The 19,052-nt window shown below is 39.8% G+C and overlaps 1 protein-coding gene across 1 annotated transcript in view; it reads right to left on the bottom strand.

Annotated features, from left to right (window-relative positions):
• Positions 1 to 19,052, bottom strand: part of CNTNAP5 (contactin associated protein family member 5) — a 1,031,770-nt gene that overhangs the window by 62,779 nt on the left and 949,939 nt on the right. Inside the window, exon 20 of the mRNA XM_070769229.1 lies at positions 1,355 to 1,485. Within this exon, the coding sequence (XP_070625330.1) occupies positions 1,355 to 1,485 (131 nt within the window). The remainder of the gene's footprint in view (positions 1 to 1,354; positions 1,486 to 19,052) is intronic.

Raw genomic sequence — 19,052 nt, 5'->3', positions numbered from 1 at the left:
TTCTCTCCTTGACTTCCCCACCACAGTAGTTGAAGTCCTTGTCTTTGCTGTGGTCTGGTCTCTGTCCCATATCTCATCACTCCCAAATGTGTATTTCCATAGAGAGATCACAGTGAGCCCCTGGAAATGGAAATCTACCCATGCTACTTCCCCTGCCTAAAATCCAGTGGTTTCTCTTCCTCTCTCCCAGGTCCAATTTAATCTTCTCCATACAAGCCAAGAAAGAAATGGCAACCCGCTCCAGTATGCTTGCCTGGAGAATCCCATGGACAGAAGAGTCTGACATGTTATGGTCCATGGGGTTGCAAAGAGTCAGACATGGCTGAAGCAACTTAGAACATACAAGCCATGTGGGATTAATTTATTTAGTTCAAAAATATTTATTAAAGGCCTTCTGTATGTGAGATACTGCTTGACAAACTGGGGTCCCATGGTAATGTAAACAAACAAGAATCCCTGTCTTCATGAAGCTTACATTCTAGAGGAGGGAGAAGGGACTTATCTATTAAATAAATAGATAATTTTTATTGATTGCTAGAACCATTTAAGTGGTTTAGGATTGAAGTCAAGGAGATGGGTTGCTATATTACATAAGGAGACTGGAGACAGGGTCCCTGAGTCAATTTTTGAGGGGTGTTCCAAAGGAAGTACAAGTAACAGGTAGCGATGCAGATATATGAACAACTGGATTCTAGGCAAAGCAAACTCTAGTGAATTCAAGAGCTCTGGAAAGAGCAAGGATGCATCGAGTGGCCTGAGTAGAGTTTGAGAGGGAACTGGAATAGGTGAGTGTGTGTGTATTTGTGTGTGTCAGTTAGGAAACTGCAGACAGGGGAGGCCGTCTATAAATTATACTCATTTTTGACTGAGTGGAGGGTCAGTGATCCTAACATCCCCTCCTTGTTCAGGGTGAACTGAACTGATGCCCAGATGAGGTGGGTGCCCTCCTCCATGCTCTTGCTTCACCTATCCACACTTCCCCCATAGTCCTCGCTGACCACTTGTGATTTCTTCCTTGCTTGTCTTCCTCATTATGCCACAGTTCAGAGGTTGTCAAAACTGAACATGCAGCAGCATCATCTGCTGCCCCCTTCTTGAAAAAAAGCTTCAGATTAAGTAGATCTGACATAGGACCCAAGAATTGGCATTTCTTGCAAGGTTTCGAGAGATGCTTCTGGAAAGCAGGGTGTGTCCTGAGGACCCCTATTCTAGTTTTCCAAAGGCTGGGGCTGAGTATGATTAGTATGCATCCCCAGAGCTCGGCTGCTCACTTGGCTTGGGGGTGAAATTCAGAAAACTTGTATTGAGCACCCAAGGTACATTTGCTGGAATGAGAAGAAGGGAAGTAAGGTACCTGAATGGTAAGCCCTCTGCCCTCTCTGTTAATCTTCAAGTGATGCAGTCTTCTGTTGGCAAAGTTCTCTGTATTGATGGTGAATACATGGGTTTCTTCCTTGTTTAGCTGGGAGCGAACTTGTAAGCTTCCTTGAAAGAAAACATTAGAAATTAGAATTAAAAATAGACCAAATAGTGTAAAAAAGTAATCAGATTGCTTTTTAATTGATCATGGCTGTTTTATAGTGACTTATGCCATAACCCTTTCATCATTCACATTTTTAAAAGGTACTATATATGTCATGACTGTAGCATCTAGATCCATATTAAAACTCCTGAGTATAGATGAAATATGCGTGTGTGTGTGTGTGTGTGCTATCAGAAAGGAAAATAATTTGATTGTGAAAACTTTAATAAGATTGTCCACAGTCTCTTCAGTTTCTACCACTTCCTAGAACTTTTCTTCCTAATTGCCTTCGTGGAATTTCAGAATATATAATGTGAAACAAGGTTGTAAAGTAATCTGAGGCAGAATAGGTGAGAGCAATCTGGAGCAGTGAGGTCATTACCCAACAGGGTCAGCCAATAGCAGAAGCTCCCTACAGTTAGCCCTGATTCCTCCTCTCCCTTTGGTTCTGATCATCATAGATTTTCAACTTGGGAGCTTATTTTCTCACTTAAAAATTAATAATAGCTCCCTGAGAGTGAAAGTTGCTCAGTCCTATCTGACTCTTTGCGACCTTATAGACTGTGGCCTGCCAGACTCCTCTGTCCATGGGATTCTCCGGGCAAGAATACTGGAGTGGGTAGCCATTCCCTCTCAGGGATCAAACTGGGGTCTTCTACATTGCAAGCATACTGTTTACCATCTGAGCCACCAGGGAAGCCAAAGAGGACTGAGGTGACTATATGAAAGTGAAAATGTTAGTCACTCAGTCATATCCAACTCTTTGAGACCCCATGGATTGCAGTCCTCCAGGCTCCGCTGTGCAAGGAATTCTCCAGGCAAGAATACTGGAGTGGGTTGCCATTCCCTTCCCCAGGGGATCTTCCTGACCCAGGAATCGAACCTGAGTCTCCTGCATTGCATGCAGATTCTTAACCTTCTGAGCCACCAGGCCTCATATAGGAAGCCCTAATAGCTCCCTAGAAATAGCATATTTGGTGCTGAGAGGCACCTTCGCCTGGGGCAAGGGGCCGGCCTGTGGTAGGGAAAGGGCACCCCTTATAAACTAGTGGGCTGTTCCCTAGCAAGCTCTTTCAGGCTCTTTCTAAGAACTTGGGTTTTTGATACTATTTAATGCAATGTACTATATAATATATAAATATGTTCCTAATATATCATGTATAAATTTTCTATGTAGTATATAAATATATATAATAATATAGCATACAAATTTTACATATTATATATAATTCAACCCAATAAAGTAAATCAGCATGTGATATTTATGTGTCAGGCATGGTAGTAAGGCACACATTCCTTGTAGTTATTTGGGATTCTTACCATTCCACTGAATGAGTCATTCATACACACATTCTGCACACATCTATCTATTTTAGAAATCACTTCCATTTTATACATCTTCACTAAAACTTGCCTAGGAACCATCCATCTTAGATGTTAATCATCTCAACTGAGACCCTGTCAAATAATTTATTCTGAAGCCTCTCTGACACTCCAATTTAGGTCTAAAACACCTCAACAATTTCTTAGAGCCGTGCACATACTGATCTCACCTACTTAGGAGGTTTTGATGCAATCAGTGCCTCCCAAAGCACCCTAAGAAGATATCCTGAAACCTCTTGCTAACTCATCTGCACACAACTCCTAGGAGCATAAACTCAATTCAAGACTTTTCAAAAATAAGCTTGTTACCATTAAAGGCTGACTTGCAGTCTTTCAGGAGGCACTGGGGTGAGGTGGAAATGGTTGGGACCAGAAGTTCATTCATCACCTTCCCCTTAGCGTCATGTTCAGCTGCTTGGTCAATGAGCAAAAAGACATGTGTCTCCTCTCAGCTACTCTGGTGTCACGAGGTTACTGTCACCTTCTTGGATGGCACTGCCCTGGACCCACAAAGTTCACTGCTCTTAAGCCCTCTTTACCTAATTTATATGCTTCATCTGTCTGCTTTCATTTACCTCCCCAGTGTCTCCCATCCATACCTTTGCTTCCAAAAGTGTTTAACATAATGGTGATCATTGCAAGTGTAGAGTCCCTTAGACAGGGAACTGACTGAGGCAAGATGCTCTGAATCTAATAAATGAACAAACAAACAAAAAAAGGACTGTCTGGTACATATATACAATGGAACTCAGCCACTAAAAAGAATGAAATAAGACCATTTGCAGCAACATGGATGGACCTAGAAATTGTCATGCTGAGTGAAGTAGGTCAGAAAGAGAAATAACTTATGACATTCCTTTGTATGTGGAATCTAAAAAGAAATTATACAAATAAACTTATTTATAAAACAGACTCACAGATTTAGAGAAAGAACTTATGATTCTCAAGTAGGAAGGATGGGGGCAAGGGATAGTAAGGGAGTTTGGGATGGACATGTACACACTGCTATATTTAAAATGGATAACCAACAAGGACCTACTGTAGAGCACATGAAACTCTGCTCAATGTTATGTGGCAACTTGGATGGGAGGGGAGTTTGGGGTAGAACGGATACATGTATATGTATGGCTGAGTCCCTTTGCTGTTCACCTGAAACTATCACAATAATGTTAATCAGTTTTACTCCAGTACAAAAATTAAAAAAAAAAAATTTAAAGGATCGCCTTAGCCAAATGTTCACTATAATTTATCTAGGAAAATGTATCCCCTCTTACGTGGTCTCGTTTTTTCTTTTCCGTTAGTATATGTTGACATTGCTACATTATAAACAGCATGCATTTACCTGTGTGTGTGTGGATATGGGCTGAAATAAGATGTTCAGAGTATAGAAAGGAAATGAAACTGATTTGAGTCTCAGGGCTTTTCCAAATATGCTTCTGGAATAAACATATGTATAATGGAATGACCTTTTGGTCACCAGCAAGTATGCTGTAAAAGTTTCATTGCATCTTATTAATATTGGAAAATTCTAGCTGTATATGTCCTCACTCTTTTTAGGTCTCCAGGCAAAATTCATATCATTATTTTTAGAATTATACAAGTATTATCAATGTCATTTTAAAAGTGATGGAGAGAAATAAATAATCGCAAAAAATGTATTCAAATACAATGATAAAGAATCTAGTTTAAATCAAAGAGGATGTAGACATATTCTATTAAACATTCTTGCTACTTTCTGGACAGTTACTACCCCTTGGCTTCTCTCATTCTTGAGTTTCTTGCATATGACTCCTCTTTCATCTAGAACTTTTTTTGTTCCTTCCTTCATATGACAGGTGAAGGAACAGAGGTGAAGGAAGGTAAATAAATTTTCATCATTTATAGTAAGTGATTAACTCAGATTTAGAAATGAATTGAGTTAGTTCTAAAGAGCATGATTTTCCCATGGAACACAAAGGTCCCATGTGTTCATCTCAGCCAAGAATAGGTCTTCCATTCCAACTTTTCCCATTAAGTTGATTCCTACTCAAACTCCAACATTAAGCATTCCGTTACCCCTTCCAAGAAACCTTATCTGGCTTTTCCAAGGTGCCGTCTTCTGCTCCTGTGGGTCCTGTGCTCACCTCTGTGTTGTCTGTTTACTTGCCTATTTTTTTCCTTCCTTCCTTGCCTCTCTCCCTTTTTTCCTCCCTTCTTTCATCCCTTCCTTCCTTTCATTCTTTTCTAAACTACATAAATTATTGTCTCAAATTCTGAAGGCTAGAAGTTTGAAATGTTCTCTCAAAGGATCTAGGCTAGGATTCTTCCTTGCTTCTTCTTAGCATTTGGTGGATACCTCCATTCCTTGCCTGGAAGATGCTTTATTCCAATCTCCTTTTCTTCACATGGCTCCTCTCTATGTGTATTAGATAGACCGACATTAAGAGCTACTCTAATACTGTAAAAGGATAATTCTGTTCCTTTTTTAGCCACCGATCTCCTATTTATATTCTTCTTGACAATCACCTACTTGTGAGAATGTGAACATTATGGACTAGAAATTTGAAATTTGAAAAATCCAACTACTATCTAGCTCATCATCTTGAATTGGGCCTCAGGATAAAGATTCTCACACCTCAGTTTCTTCAAGAACAACATTTTGTTGTAGTTTACTTGTTTCCACTTTGCCAATTATCCTATGCTAATCTGTCTTCCATACTGTCATTAGTGTAAGTATTCTAACACAGGCTTACTTGGCCACGTGATTCTACTCCAAGATTAATTTTACATGATACATTTCAGTGTGTAGCCTGACATGCAAAGCCTCCTTCTTAACTTTTCAACTTTATCAACACATACTTCCCATAACTGAATCATATCTAAACTAACAGAATTCCTTCAAATAATGCTCCTTCTTGATTTTTTGCATTTTATTTCTTCATCTGAAACTGCCCCTGCCTTCTCACCTGTATGCCAATCCCTTCTCATTTATTAAGACCCAACTGATACGACCCAGGTCTCCACTTTCCTTCAAGACAGGTATGATCTTTCCTTGTTGTATGGTCACTGTGCTCATTTTTGGTAACATTCTCAATGTATCAAGCTTCACTTGTCTTTCCCCTTGAATTTAAGCTTCTCTGATATGAATAGATGCTTATTCATCTTTGTGTCTTCAGAGAAGAGCACAGAGCCCACTATCTTAAGTCACCAGAAGACACTTGTTGAATAAAATAGGCACTCTGTAGAATGTTCGGAGAAGGCAATGGCACTCCACTCCAGTACTCTTGCCTGGAAAATCCCATGGACGGAGGAGCCTGGAAGGCTGCAGTCCATGGGGTCGCTGAGGGTAGGACACGACTGCACGGCTTCACTTTCACTTTTCACTTTCATGCATTGGAGAAGGAAATGGCAACCCACTCCAGTGTTCCTGCCTGGAGAATCCCAGGGATGGGGGAGCCTGGTGGGCTGCCGTCTATGGGGTCACACAGAGTCAGACACGACTGAAGCGACTTAGCAGTAGCAGCAGCAGTAGCAGAATGTTATTATCACTTTGAAAAATTATATACTAGCAGTTATTTAATGTTTACTCTGTGTCAGACACAAAATTAGCAAATAGTTAAAATGTTATAGTTATGTCTTTAAGGGATTTGTTATCTAGCTAAAGGGGACAAAATCAAGGTCATACTTTCTTGCTTATGTGCCAACCATGCATTATAACTTTAATTTGGTACTAAAGACTTTTTTCCCCAAAACTTCTCAGATTAGAGAGCTAAATTTCACTGAAGTAAAATCTCTACAAATAAATAATAATAATAAAAGCAATTATTATGACATTCATAGTGAAATGGATCAAACCCAGGAGGACAGAACATCAATGTGTGTGGTCCTTCCACTGTATCATGTTTCCTTCAAAGACATATTTGCTCAAGTATACAAGTGAGTTGATGAATAGAGAGATGTATGGTTGGGTAAAGGGAAAAGAGGATGATTATTTATAGACAATAGAGATACATGTTTTGTGAATTCAAATAATGAGCAGTTGTAAGAACTGAGGTAATGAGAAAGAGTCCTCACAGAAAGAGATTTATTGAAGAAGGTAGAACTGAAATAGGCAAAAAAGAAAAAGAAAAGTACTATGCTTATGTAGCTATAGAGATATAAGCAGAGCAATGTGACTGATTTTTACCATGATTTGAATAGAACCAACCAGAGGCCAATATGGCTGATGAGCATCTTTATAGACAGTCACCCAACTGATCTTCTCATTTTGAAATATAGAAACACTAAGACTCTGAAACATGAGTATAGCTTGGAAGAGGGTGGTAACAAAGAGAGAAGTCACAAGGAGAAGCCTTGTACTAAAAGGGCAAAGAATTTGAACTTCTTATAAAGAAAGATCCCGTAAGGCACTAAACACATGCCTGACTGAGTTGATATACACAAGGTGATAGTTAAAGAAAACTAGCCTGGGTACCCCGTGTCCAGGTCAGATCTAAAAGGGAAGATGGAGGGCCTCCCTGGTGGCTCAGTGGTTAAAAAATCCACCTGCCAATGCAGGAGACTCGGATTCGTTCCCTCATGCAGGAGGATCCTACATGCTGGGGAGCAGCTAAGCCCGTTTGTCACAATTATTGAGCTAGTGCTCTAGAGCCTGGGAGTTGAAACTACTGAAGCTTGCATGCCTAGAGTCTGTGCTCCACAGCAAGAGAAGCCACAGCAATGAGAAGCCTGCATACCACACCTAGAGAGTAGCCCCCAGTAGCCACAACTAGAGAAAAGCCTGGACAGGAACAAAGACTCAACACAGCCAAAAATAAAATAAATAAATAAGAATAGAAGAGAAGATGAAACTACCAGTTCTTACAAACATCAAAACAAGAACTATTGAAGGTGCTAGACTGCTGCTATGGAACAGGAATCCACATAAACGCTGCTGTTAATATCGCATGTCAATTTCTTGCTTTATCATTTCACTTTGAAATAAGGAGCTCTTCTACATCTTGATTGCTGTCCAATCCTTAGCAGCCCATATCAACTACAGACATATGCACCTTTCTATGCAGCTTTTAGTGTCTACTAACCAGGCCACCCTCACTGATCAGCTTCTCTTTTATCTTCACTGCCCTACTTAGTGGTAGGTAAGGCAATTATTTCACTTCAGTTCATTCACTCAGTTGTGTCCGACTTTTTGTGATCCTATGGACTACAGCACGCCAGGCTTCCCTGTCCATCACCAACTCCCAGAGCTTACTCAAACTCATGTCCATTGAATCAGTCATGCCATCCAACCATCTCATCCTCTGTCGTTCCCTTCCCTTCTTGCCTTCAATCTTCTCCAGCATCATGGTCTTTTCTAATGAGTCTGTTTCTTTGTATCAGGTAGCCAAAGTATTGGAGCTTCAGCTTCAGCATCAGTCTTTCCAATGAATATTCAGGACTGATTTCCTTTAGGATGGACTGGTTTAATCTCCTTGCAGTCCAAGGGACACTCAAGAGTCTTTTCCAACATCACAGTTCAAAAGCATCAATTCTTTGGCACTCAGTTTTCTTTATAGTCCAACTGTTACATCCATACATGGCTACTGGAAAAAAGCTTTGACTAGATGGACCTTTGTTGGCAAAGTAATGTCTCTGCTTTCTAATATGCTGTCTAGGTTGGTCATAGCTTTTCTTCCAAGGAGAAAGCATCTTTTAATTCCATGGCTGCAGGCAATGGCACCCCACTCCAGTACTCTTGCCTGGAAAATCCCATGGATGGAGGAGCCTGGTAGGCTGCAGTCCATGGGGTCGCTAAGAGTCAGACTCGACTGAGCAACTTCACTTTCACTTTAATCTTTCATGCATTGGAGAAGGAAATGACAACCCACTCCAGTGGTCTTTCCTGGAGAATCCCAGGAACAGGGGAGCCTGGTGGGCTGCCATGTATGGGGTCGCACAGAATCGGACACGACTGAAGCGACTTAGCAGCAGCAGCAGCAGTCACCATCTAGAGTGATTCTGGAGCCCCCAAACAAACAAAAAACGTATTTCACTGTTTCCATTGTTTCCCCATCTATTTGCCCATGAAGTGATAGGACCGGATGCCATGATCTTAGTTTTCTAAATGTTGAGTTTTAAGCCAACTTTTTCACTTTCCTCTTTCACTTTCATCAAGAGGCTCTTTAGTTCTTCTTTACTTTCTGCCATAAAGGTGGTGTCATCTGCATATCTGAGGTTATTGATATTTCTCCTGGCAACCTTGAGTCCAGCTTGTGCTTCCTTCAGCCCAGCATTTCTCATGATGTACTCTGCATGTAACTTAAATAAACAGGGTGACAATATACAGCCTTGATGTACTCCTTTCCCTATTTGGAACCAGTCTATTGTTCCATGTCCAGTTCTAACTGTTGCTTCCTGACCTGCATATAGGTTTCTCAAGAGGCAGGTCAGGTAGTCTGGTATTCCCCTCTCTTTCAGAATTTTCCACAGTTTATTATGATCCACACAGTCAAAGGCTTTGGCATAGTCAATAAAACAGAAATAGATGTTTTTCTGGAACTTTCTTGCTTTTTTGATGATCCAGAAGATGTTGGCAATTTGATCTCTGGTTTCTCTGCCTTTTCTAAAACCAGCTTGAACATCTGGAAGTTCATGGTTCACATACTGTTGAAGCCTGTCTTGGAGAATTTTGAGCATTGCTTTGCTAGAGTGTGAGATGAGTGTAATTGTGCAGTAGTTTGAGCATTCTTTGGCATTGCCTTTACTTGGGATTGGAATGAAAACTGACTTTTTCCAGTCCTGTGGCCACTGCTGAGTTTTCCAAATTTGCTGGCATTTTGAGTGCAGCACTTTCACAGCATCATCTTTTAGGATTTGAAATAGCTCAACTGGAATTCTTTCACCTCCACTAGCTTTGTTCGTAGTGATGGTTCATAAGGCCCACTTGACTTTGCATTCCAGGATGTCTGGCTCTAGGAGGCACTTATTTACTTAGTGGTAAATAAGGACTCCTAGGTCAAGACTCTAGGAGTCCTTATTTTGTTTATTTCCTCTATAAGCTACATATGCCACACATTTAAGTCATCTGCAGCTCCCTGGTCTCTATAAAGTAAATCCTACGTCTCTGTACCTCTTTACAGCTCAACCATCATGCCCTCATCGTTCCATCATCATCTCTCACCAGGACTATTGCAATGCATCTGAACTAACTTCTCAGATTCCAGTCTTAGCTCTTTTCCCTCACACTCATACATTCTTTATTGGGCAGTCTAAATAAGCTTTCTGAAATACTTATCTGATGTTGCTACTTAAAATGTTTTAATGATACCCCAATGCACTTAGAATAAAATCCAAATTCTTTCTTGTAGATCCTATATAACCTTATTTCATTCTACATTTTCCCTCATTCACTAAACTCCAGCTACTGCATACCCACATTATGCTCCCATAATGTGCCAAGTCCACTCCTGCCTTAGAGTCTTTACATCAGCTTTCTCTAAAACTTGGAATGGTCCTCTTACAGATATCTGCCTGGAATCCCCTCCTCATTCATGGGCTAAATCCATGTAGTGATGTCTTCTGTAGCCATGTACTCCTAACTCAATACCTCCATCTAAGAGTGTTTTCCAAACTGCTAGTCATGATTGACTAGTACATCATAGAATGAATAAGAGAATTCAGTATCTGTTATTACTAACTGCACCCTCTCTAATTCCAATTACAAGCATTTCACTCTCTGAATACAATATTCTCCCTTTCATTTTCCCTTCATCTAATTCCCAGATTCCCATAATATTTTTTTTATTTGTTTGTTTGTTTAATTATACTTGGTTTACATGCTATGTTTGTTTTAGGCATATGCAGTGATTTAGTTCATATTTATTTATAGATTATATATATGTGTGTGTGTGTGTATTTATTCTTTTTCGTATTCTTTTCCCTTGTAGATTATTACAAGATATTGAGTGTGCTATCCAGTAAGTCCCTTTCGTTTATTTTATATAAAGTAGGGTGTATATGTTAATCCCAACTCCTAATTTATCCCTCCTGCCATCCCCTTTGGTAATCATAAGATGGTTGCCTCTGTCTGTGAATCTACATGTTTTGTAAATAAGTTCATTTGTGTCATTTTTAGATTCCATACATAAGTTATATCAAATGGTATTTGTCTTTTTCTGTCTTACTTCACTTTTAGTATGATAATCTCTAGGTCCTTCCATGTTGCTGCAAATGGCATTATTTCATTCTTTGCTATGGTTGAATAATATTCCATTGTAGTATATACCATACATTCTTTATCCATTCATCTGTTGATGGACTCTTAGATTGCCTCTATGTCTTGGCTATTGTAAACAGTGCTGTAATTGAATGCATGTATCTTTCCAAATTATAGTTTTCTCCAGATGTATGCCCAGGAATGGAATCACTTGATTATATTGTAAAACATTTTAAAAAATGGGCAGACGATCTAAATAGACATCTCTGAATAAGAATACAGATGGCCAACAGTCCATCACTAATAATTAATAATTAGAGAAAACATCATTAATAATTAGAGAAAATGCAAATCAAAACCACAATGATGTGTCCATTCACACCAATCAGAATGTCCATAATCAAAAAATCCACAAATAAATACTGGAGATGGTGTGGAAAGAAGGGAATCCTCTTGCACTGTTGTTGGAATGTAAATGGGTACAGCCAGTCTGAAGAACAGTAAGGAGTTTCCTTAAGAAACTAAAAAGAGTGCTATCATATGTTCCACAATCCTTATTATAAGGATTAATCTCACCAACTACTCAGTGCTCCTCAACCCCTTCATGTCCTCTCTTCTCTCCTTACCCAACCCAAATTGCTGGTCCATAAATATGACTCAGCCGAGAGAAGCTACCCCATGTCCAAGGTCGGGGCAGTAGCTGTGCTTTCCTGGAGCAGCTGTGAAGAGACACCCCATGTTCAAGGTAAGAGAAACACAAGTAAACACCGTAGGTGCTGAAAGAGGGCATCAGTGGGCAGACAGACTGAAACCACAATCACAGACAATTAGCCAATTTGATCACACAGACCACAGCTTGTCTAACTCAATAAACTAAGCCATGCCAGGTGGGGCCACCCAAAACAGATGGGTCATGGTGGAGAGGTCTGACAGAATGTGGTCCACTGGAGAAAGGAATGGCAAACCACTTCAGTATTCTTGCCTTGAGAACCCTATGAACAGTATGAAAAGGCAAAAAGATAAGACACTGAATGATGAACTCCCCAGGTCGGTAGGTGCCCAATATGCTACTGGAGATCAGTGGAGAAATAACTCCAGAAAGAATGAAGGGAAGGAGCCAAAAACAACACCCAGTTGTGGATGTGACTGGTGGTTGAAGCAAGGTCTGATGCTGTAAAGAGCAATATTGCATAGGAACCTGGAATGTTAGGTCCATGAATCAAGGCAAATTGGAAGTGGTCAAACAGGAGATGACAAGAGTGAACATCGACATTCTAGGAATCAGCAAACTAAGATGGACTGGAATGGGTGAATTTAACTCAGATGACCATTACATCTACTGCTGTGGGCAGGAATCCCTGAGAAGAAATGAAGTAGCCATCATGGTCAACAAAAGAGTCTGAAATGCAGTACTTGGATGCAATCTCAAAAATAACAGAATGATCTCTGTTCATTTCCAAGGTAAACCATTCAATATCACGGTAATCCAAGTCTATGCCCCAACCAGTAATGTTCAAGAAGCTGAAGTTGAACAATTCTATGAAGACCTACGAGACCTTTTAGAACGAACACCCAAAAAAAGATGTCCTTTTCATATAGGGGCTGCTGCTGATAAATCACGTCAGTCATGTCTGACTCTATGCAACCCCATAGACGGCAGCCCACCAGGCTCCCATCCCTGGGATTCTCCAGGTAAGAATACTGGAGTGGGTTGCCATTTCCTTCTCCTCATTATAGGGGACTGGAATGCAAAAGTAGAAAGTCAAGAAATACCTAGAGTAACAGGCAAATTTGGCCTTGGATTACGGAATGAAGTAGGGCAAAGGCTAATAGAGTTCTGCCAAGAGAACGAACTCTTTCAACAACACAAGAGAAGACTCTATACATGGACATCACCAGATGGTCAACACTGAAATCAGATTGATTATATTCTTTGCAGCCAAAGATGGAGAAGCTCTATAAAGTCAGCAAAAACAAGACTGGGAGCTGACTGTGGCTCAGATCATGAACTCCTTATTGCCAAATTCAGACTGAAATTGAAGAAAGTGGGGAAAACCACTGGACCATTCAGGTATGATCTAAATCAAATCCTTTATGATTATACAGTGGAAGTGAGAAATAGATTTAAGGGACTAGACCTGATAGACAGAGTGCCTGATGAACTATGGATGGAGGTTCATGACATTGTAAGGAAAAAGGGAGCAAGACCATCCCCAAGAAAAAGAAATGCAAAAAAGCAAAATGGCTGTCTGAGGAAGCCTTAAAAATAGCTGTGAAAAGAAGAGAAGTGAAAAGCAAAGGATAAAAAGAAAGATATACCCATTTGAATGCAGAGTTCCAAAGAACAGCAAGGAGAGATAAGAAAGATTTCCTCAGTGATTAATGAGAAGAAATAAAGGAAAACAATAAAATGAGAAAAACTAGAGATCACTTCAAGAAAATTAGAGATACCAAGGGAATATTTCATGTAAAGATGGGCACAATAAAGGACAGAAATTGTATGGACTTTACAGAAGCAGAAGATATTAAGAAGAGGTGGCAAGAATGCACAGAAACTGTACAAAAAAGATCTTCATGACCCAGATAATCATTATGGTGTGATCACTCACCTAGAGCCAGACATTCTGGAATCTGCAGTCAAGTGGGCCATAGGAAGTATCACTACAAACAAAGCTAGTGGAGGTGATGGGAATCCAGTTGAGCTATTTCAAATCCCAAAAGATGATGCTGTGAAAGTACTGCAGTCAAAATGCTAGCAAATTTGGAAAACTCAGCAGTGGCCACAGGACTGGAAAAGGTCAGTTTTCATTCCAATCCCAAAGAAAGGCAATGCCAAGGAATGCTCAAACTACCGCACAATTGCACTCATCTCACACGTAAGTAAAGTAATGCTCAAAATTCTCCAAGTCAGGCTTCAGCAATATGTGAACTGTGAACTTCCAGATGTTCAAGCTGGTTTTAGAAAAGGCAGAGGATCTAGAGATCAAATTGCCAACATCTGCTGGATCATGGAAAAAGCAAGAGAGTTTCAGAAAAAACTCTATTTCTGCTTTACTGACTATGCCAAAGCCTTTGACCGTGTGGATCACAATAAAAAATTCTGAAAGAGATGGGAATACCAGACTACCTGACCTGCCTCTTGAGAAACCTGTATACAGGTCAGGAAGCAACAGTTAGAACTGGACATGGAACAACAGACTGGTTCCAAATAGGAAAAGAAATATGTCAAGGCTGTATATTGTCACCATACTTATTTAACTCATATGCATAGTACATCATGAGAAATGCTGGGCTGGATGAAGTACAAGCTGGAACCAAGATTGCCAGGAGAAATATCAATAACCTCAGATATGCAGATGACACCACCCTTATTGGCAGAATGTGAAGAAGAACTAAAGTGCCTCTTGATGAAAGTGAAAGAGGAGACTGAAAAAGTTGGCTTAAAGCTCAATATTCAGAAAACAAAGATCATGGCATCTGGTCCCATCACTTCATGGCAAATAGATGGGGAAACAGTGTGAATAGTGGCTGACTTTATTTTTCTGGGTTCCAAAATCACTGCAGATGGTGATTGCAGCCATGAAATTAAAAGAAGCTTACTCCTTGGAAGGAAAGTTCTGACCAACCTAGACAGCATATTAAAATTTCAGAGACATTACTTTATCAACAAAGGTTCATCTAGTCAAGGCTATGGTTTTTCCAGTGGTCATTTATGACTGTAAGAGCTGGACTATAAACAAATCTGAGTGCTGAAGAATTTTTGCTTTTGAACTGTGGTGTTGGAGAAGACTCTTGAGAGTCCCTTGGACTGCAAGGAGATCCAAACAGTCCATCCTAAAGGAGATCAGTCCTGGGTGTTCATTGGAAGGACTGATGTTGAAGCTGAAACACCAAAATTTTGGCCACCTGATGGGAAGAGCTGACTCACTCGAAAAGACCCTGATGCTGGGAAAGATTGAAGGTAGGAGGAAAAGGGGACAACAGAGGATGAGATGGTTAGATGGCATCACTGACTCAATGGACATGAGTTTGGGTAAACTCCAGGAGTTGGTGATGGACAGGGAGGCCTGGTGTACTGAGGTTCATGGGGGTCGCAAAGAGTCAGACACGACTGAGCAACTGAACTGAACTGAAATGAACTGAACTGAACTGAACCATGACTCTCCTCTCCTATAGACTCTCAACTCCTTTTGCCAACTCTTACTTCATTGAGAAGGTATTTGTTTGGCAGAACAATAACTGCTAAAATCTAACCTTCACTCTATTTTTGCAAGGTTCAGCTGGTAGAAAAATGTATAAACCCTGCAAATTGCTTATGAGCCACTTTAAATTATTCATGACCAAGTTCAAGTGGGGCTTTCTTGTGTTCCTCAACCTCACTGTATTTCCTAAGTCCATTCACCTACTGACTCAGAGAGCTATGTAATGGCATTAAGTCTTTGCTCAAATCTCCATCTTACCTTCTCCTTCTCCCATCTCAGTTAATAACCTTGACTCCTGCTTCTCTAAGAAAACTGAAGCAATCAGAAGAAAATTCCCTGAAACTTCTGCCACCATATTGAATAACAGATCATTTTCTGAGTCTGTGTGGTTTCTCTACCTTTATAACTTAGATGAATTGTCTGTGCTTTTACTTAAATGTATCCTTGCTTCACATTCTCCTGACCTGTTTCAAGCCATCACTCAAGCAATATCCCCTTTCTCTACCATTTTTTCTTCCTCTCTATGACATCATTCCCATTAGCAATTTTTTCCAGATTTCAATGGAATAAAAAGAAACCTCTTCAACTTTCTTAACTTATCCATGGCCACATTTCCCTGGTCTTCTGGCTTGCAAGGAAACTCCTGTTAGGCATCATGTTTACTTTCTGAATTAAATTCCTTTTTTCCATTTGCTCTTAAACTTCATCCAGTAAGATTTTAAGATTTTCCATGAAAATTTCTGTTGCCCAAATCATCAATAACTTTCATGTTGTTAAATCTAATTTTCCATTTGGGATCTGCAGTTTATTCTCACCAGAATTTTATCCAATCACTTTCTTCTCTTCTATAAAACTATTTGCTTGGCTTCCAGGACATGACTGTCTCCTAGTCATCTTCCCACCTCACTGGCTCCTCCTTCTTCCTCCCCATTTCTGAATCATAATTTTCTCCTTGATCTCTTAATGTTGAAGTTTCAAGGCTCACCCTGTGGACTTCTCTTCTCTATCAATACTCATTGCCTTGATAATTTTGTCTAGCATTATGGTTTCAAATACCATTTTTCTGGTTTCTTATGACTGTTGTAGCACATAGTTCTAGATGCTAGAAGTCTGAAATCTAAGTATCATCAGGTCCATGTTTCCACCAAATACTCTAGGGGAAAGTCTTTCCTTTGTTTCCTGTGAGTTTCTGGTAGCTCTTGGCACTCCTTTGTGTTCTTTGACTTGTAGCTGCATCATTCCCACAGTTGTCTCTATTGTTATGTTATGTGGCCTTATTCCCTTTGTGTGTCCGTTTATGTGTCTCTGTGTCTCTATATCCTTATCTCCCTCTTATAAGGACATTGGTGATTGGATTTAGGTACCATTCTAATACAGCATGACTTCACTTTAACCTTGTTTCCAATAAAGTTCACATTCTGACGTTCCAGCTAGACATCAATTGGCGGGGGTTGGGGTGGGGAGGTGGGGGAGGTGGAAATCTATTGAAACCAGTATAGTGTCTAACTACAGGCCAATTTCCAAATTAATATCTCCAGCTTGGTCATCTGCCCTCAACTTCAGACTCTTCTAATTAATCGTCTCTCTTCTTGTTTGGCTAATAGGCACCTCAAATTTAATACACCCAAGACTGAACTCATGATCTCTTCTAAACCTGCTTCTTCTATGACTCTTCCCTACTTAAGCACTGACAATCCTGTAAATTCAGGTGCTGAGCCAAAAAAAATCTTGGGTTCCTCTCTGGTATCTTATATCTTGTGTCCAACAGGGAATGACAAAGTTTGATGCCCCACCATCCAAAATACACCTGAGTCTAACCACTTTTTTCATTCCTCACCAATTCCTCTATTGCTAATCCTCACCCCAGTCAGCCAGCATTTCTCATCCAGACTAATTCAATAGCCTCCTAACTACTTTTCTTCTCTTCTAACCCCCTGTGTACTATTCTCCACAGAGCCTCTAGAGAAATCCTGTTAATGTATAAATAAGCCTAACCACTTCTCTGCTTGTTCAGTGGGCCCTCATCTTTCCCAGTTTAGTTTAGTAGACATCTTTTTTTTTTTTTTTTCCTTTATTGAAGTATAGTTGATTTACAACATTGTTTTAATTTCAGGTGTACAGCAAAGCAATTAATATGTATATATGCATGTGTGTTAGTCACTCAGTCATGTCCAGCTCTTTGCAACCCCATGAACTGTAGCCCACCAGGCTCCTTTGTCCATGAAATTCTCCTGGCACAAATACTGGAGTGGGTTGCCATGCTCTTCTCCAGAGTATATATGCATATATATATATATATATATCCTTTTTTAATATTATTGTAACACAATTATATATTATTACAAGATTTTGAATATTTAATGTAGTTCCCTATGCTATACAGTAGATCCATATTGTTTATTTATATATAGTCCTGTGTATATACTAATCCCTAACTCCTAGTCTATCCCTTCCCACTTTAGTAACCATAGTTTTTTTCTTTTTTTTTAATATAAATTTATTTATTTTAATTGGAGGCTAATTACTTTACAATATTGTATTGGTTTTGCCATATACTGACATGAATCCACCATGGGTGTATATGTGTTCCCCATCCTGAACCCCCCTCCTACCTCCGTCCCCATCTTTCCTGAGTCTGTGATTCTATTTCTGTTTTGTAAAGAAGTTCATTTGTATCTTTTTTTTTTTTTTTTTTAAGTTTCCACATAAAGGTGATATCATACCTTCTTTGTATTTCTCTGTCTGGCTTATTTCACCTAGTATGATAATCTCTAGGTCCATCCATGTTTCTATAAATAGCATTATTTCATCCTGTTTATGGCTGAGTAATACTCTACTGTATATACACACCACATCTTCTTCCTCTATTCATTTGTTGATGAAAATTTAAGTTGCTTTTCTGTCTTGGCTATTGTAAATAATGCTGCTATGAACATAGGGGTGCATGTATCTTCAAATTAGAATTTTCATCTTTTCCATATATATGCCCAGATAGAAGGCAATTTCCTTGCTGTTATTATAAGGTCCAAAGGCCTCATATTTGTTTTTCCAGTAGTCATGTATGGATGTGAATATTGGATCATAAATAAGGTTGAGTGCCAAAGAATTGATACTTTCACACTGTGAGGATGGAGAAGATTTTGGAGAGTCCCTTGGACTGCAAGGAGATCAAATCAGTCAATCCTAAAAGAAATCAACCCTGAATATTTATTGGAATGACTATTGCTGAAGCTGAAGCCCCAGTACTTTCCCACCTGATGCAAAGAGCAGGCTCATTAGAAAAGACCCTGATGCTGGGAAAGATTGAGGGCAGGAGGAGTAGAGGGCAACAGAGGATGAGAATGAGATAATTAGAGAGCATCACTGACTCAATGGACATGAATTTGAACAAAATGTGGGAGATAGTGGAGAACAGTGGAGCCAGGTATGCTACAGTCCATGCAGTCACAAAGAATCAGACAGGACTTAGTGACTGAACAATAACAAGGCCTTATATTACCTCTATTTCCTCATCAGCTACTACATTCCTCCTTGTCTCTGGATCCAGCCATGATGCTTTCCTTACCAGTTCCTAGAGAACATGCACACCTCTATTTCAGGACTTTGCATTCCTTATTTTCTCCAGAATGATCTTCTCAGGGTATTCACAGGGCTCCTCCACCCCTCTGCCAACTCCTTCATGTCTTTGCTCAAATAGAACTGGTTTCAAGAGCTCTTCTCTGATAACCATGTCAAAACCTCCAAGATCCTTACCCCAGTTAAACATATCTTT

The sequence above is a fragment of the Bos indicus genome, chromosome 2, assembly GCF_029378745.1.
Source record: "Bos indicus isolate NIAB-ARS_2022 breed Sahiwal x Tharparkar chromosome 2, NIAB-ARS_B.indTharparkar_mat_pri_1.0, whole genome shotgun sequence".
NCBI lineage: Eukaryota > Metazoa > Chordata > Mammalia > Artiodactyla > Bovidae > Bos > Bos indicus.
Note: the sequence above shows the minus strand (reverse complement) of the source record. Positions and strands in the feature narration are given on the sequence as shown.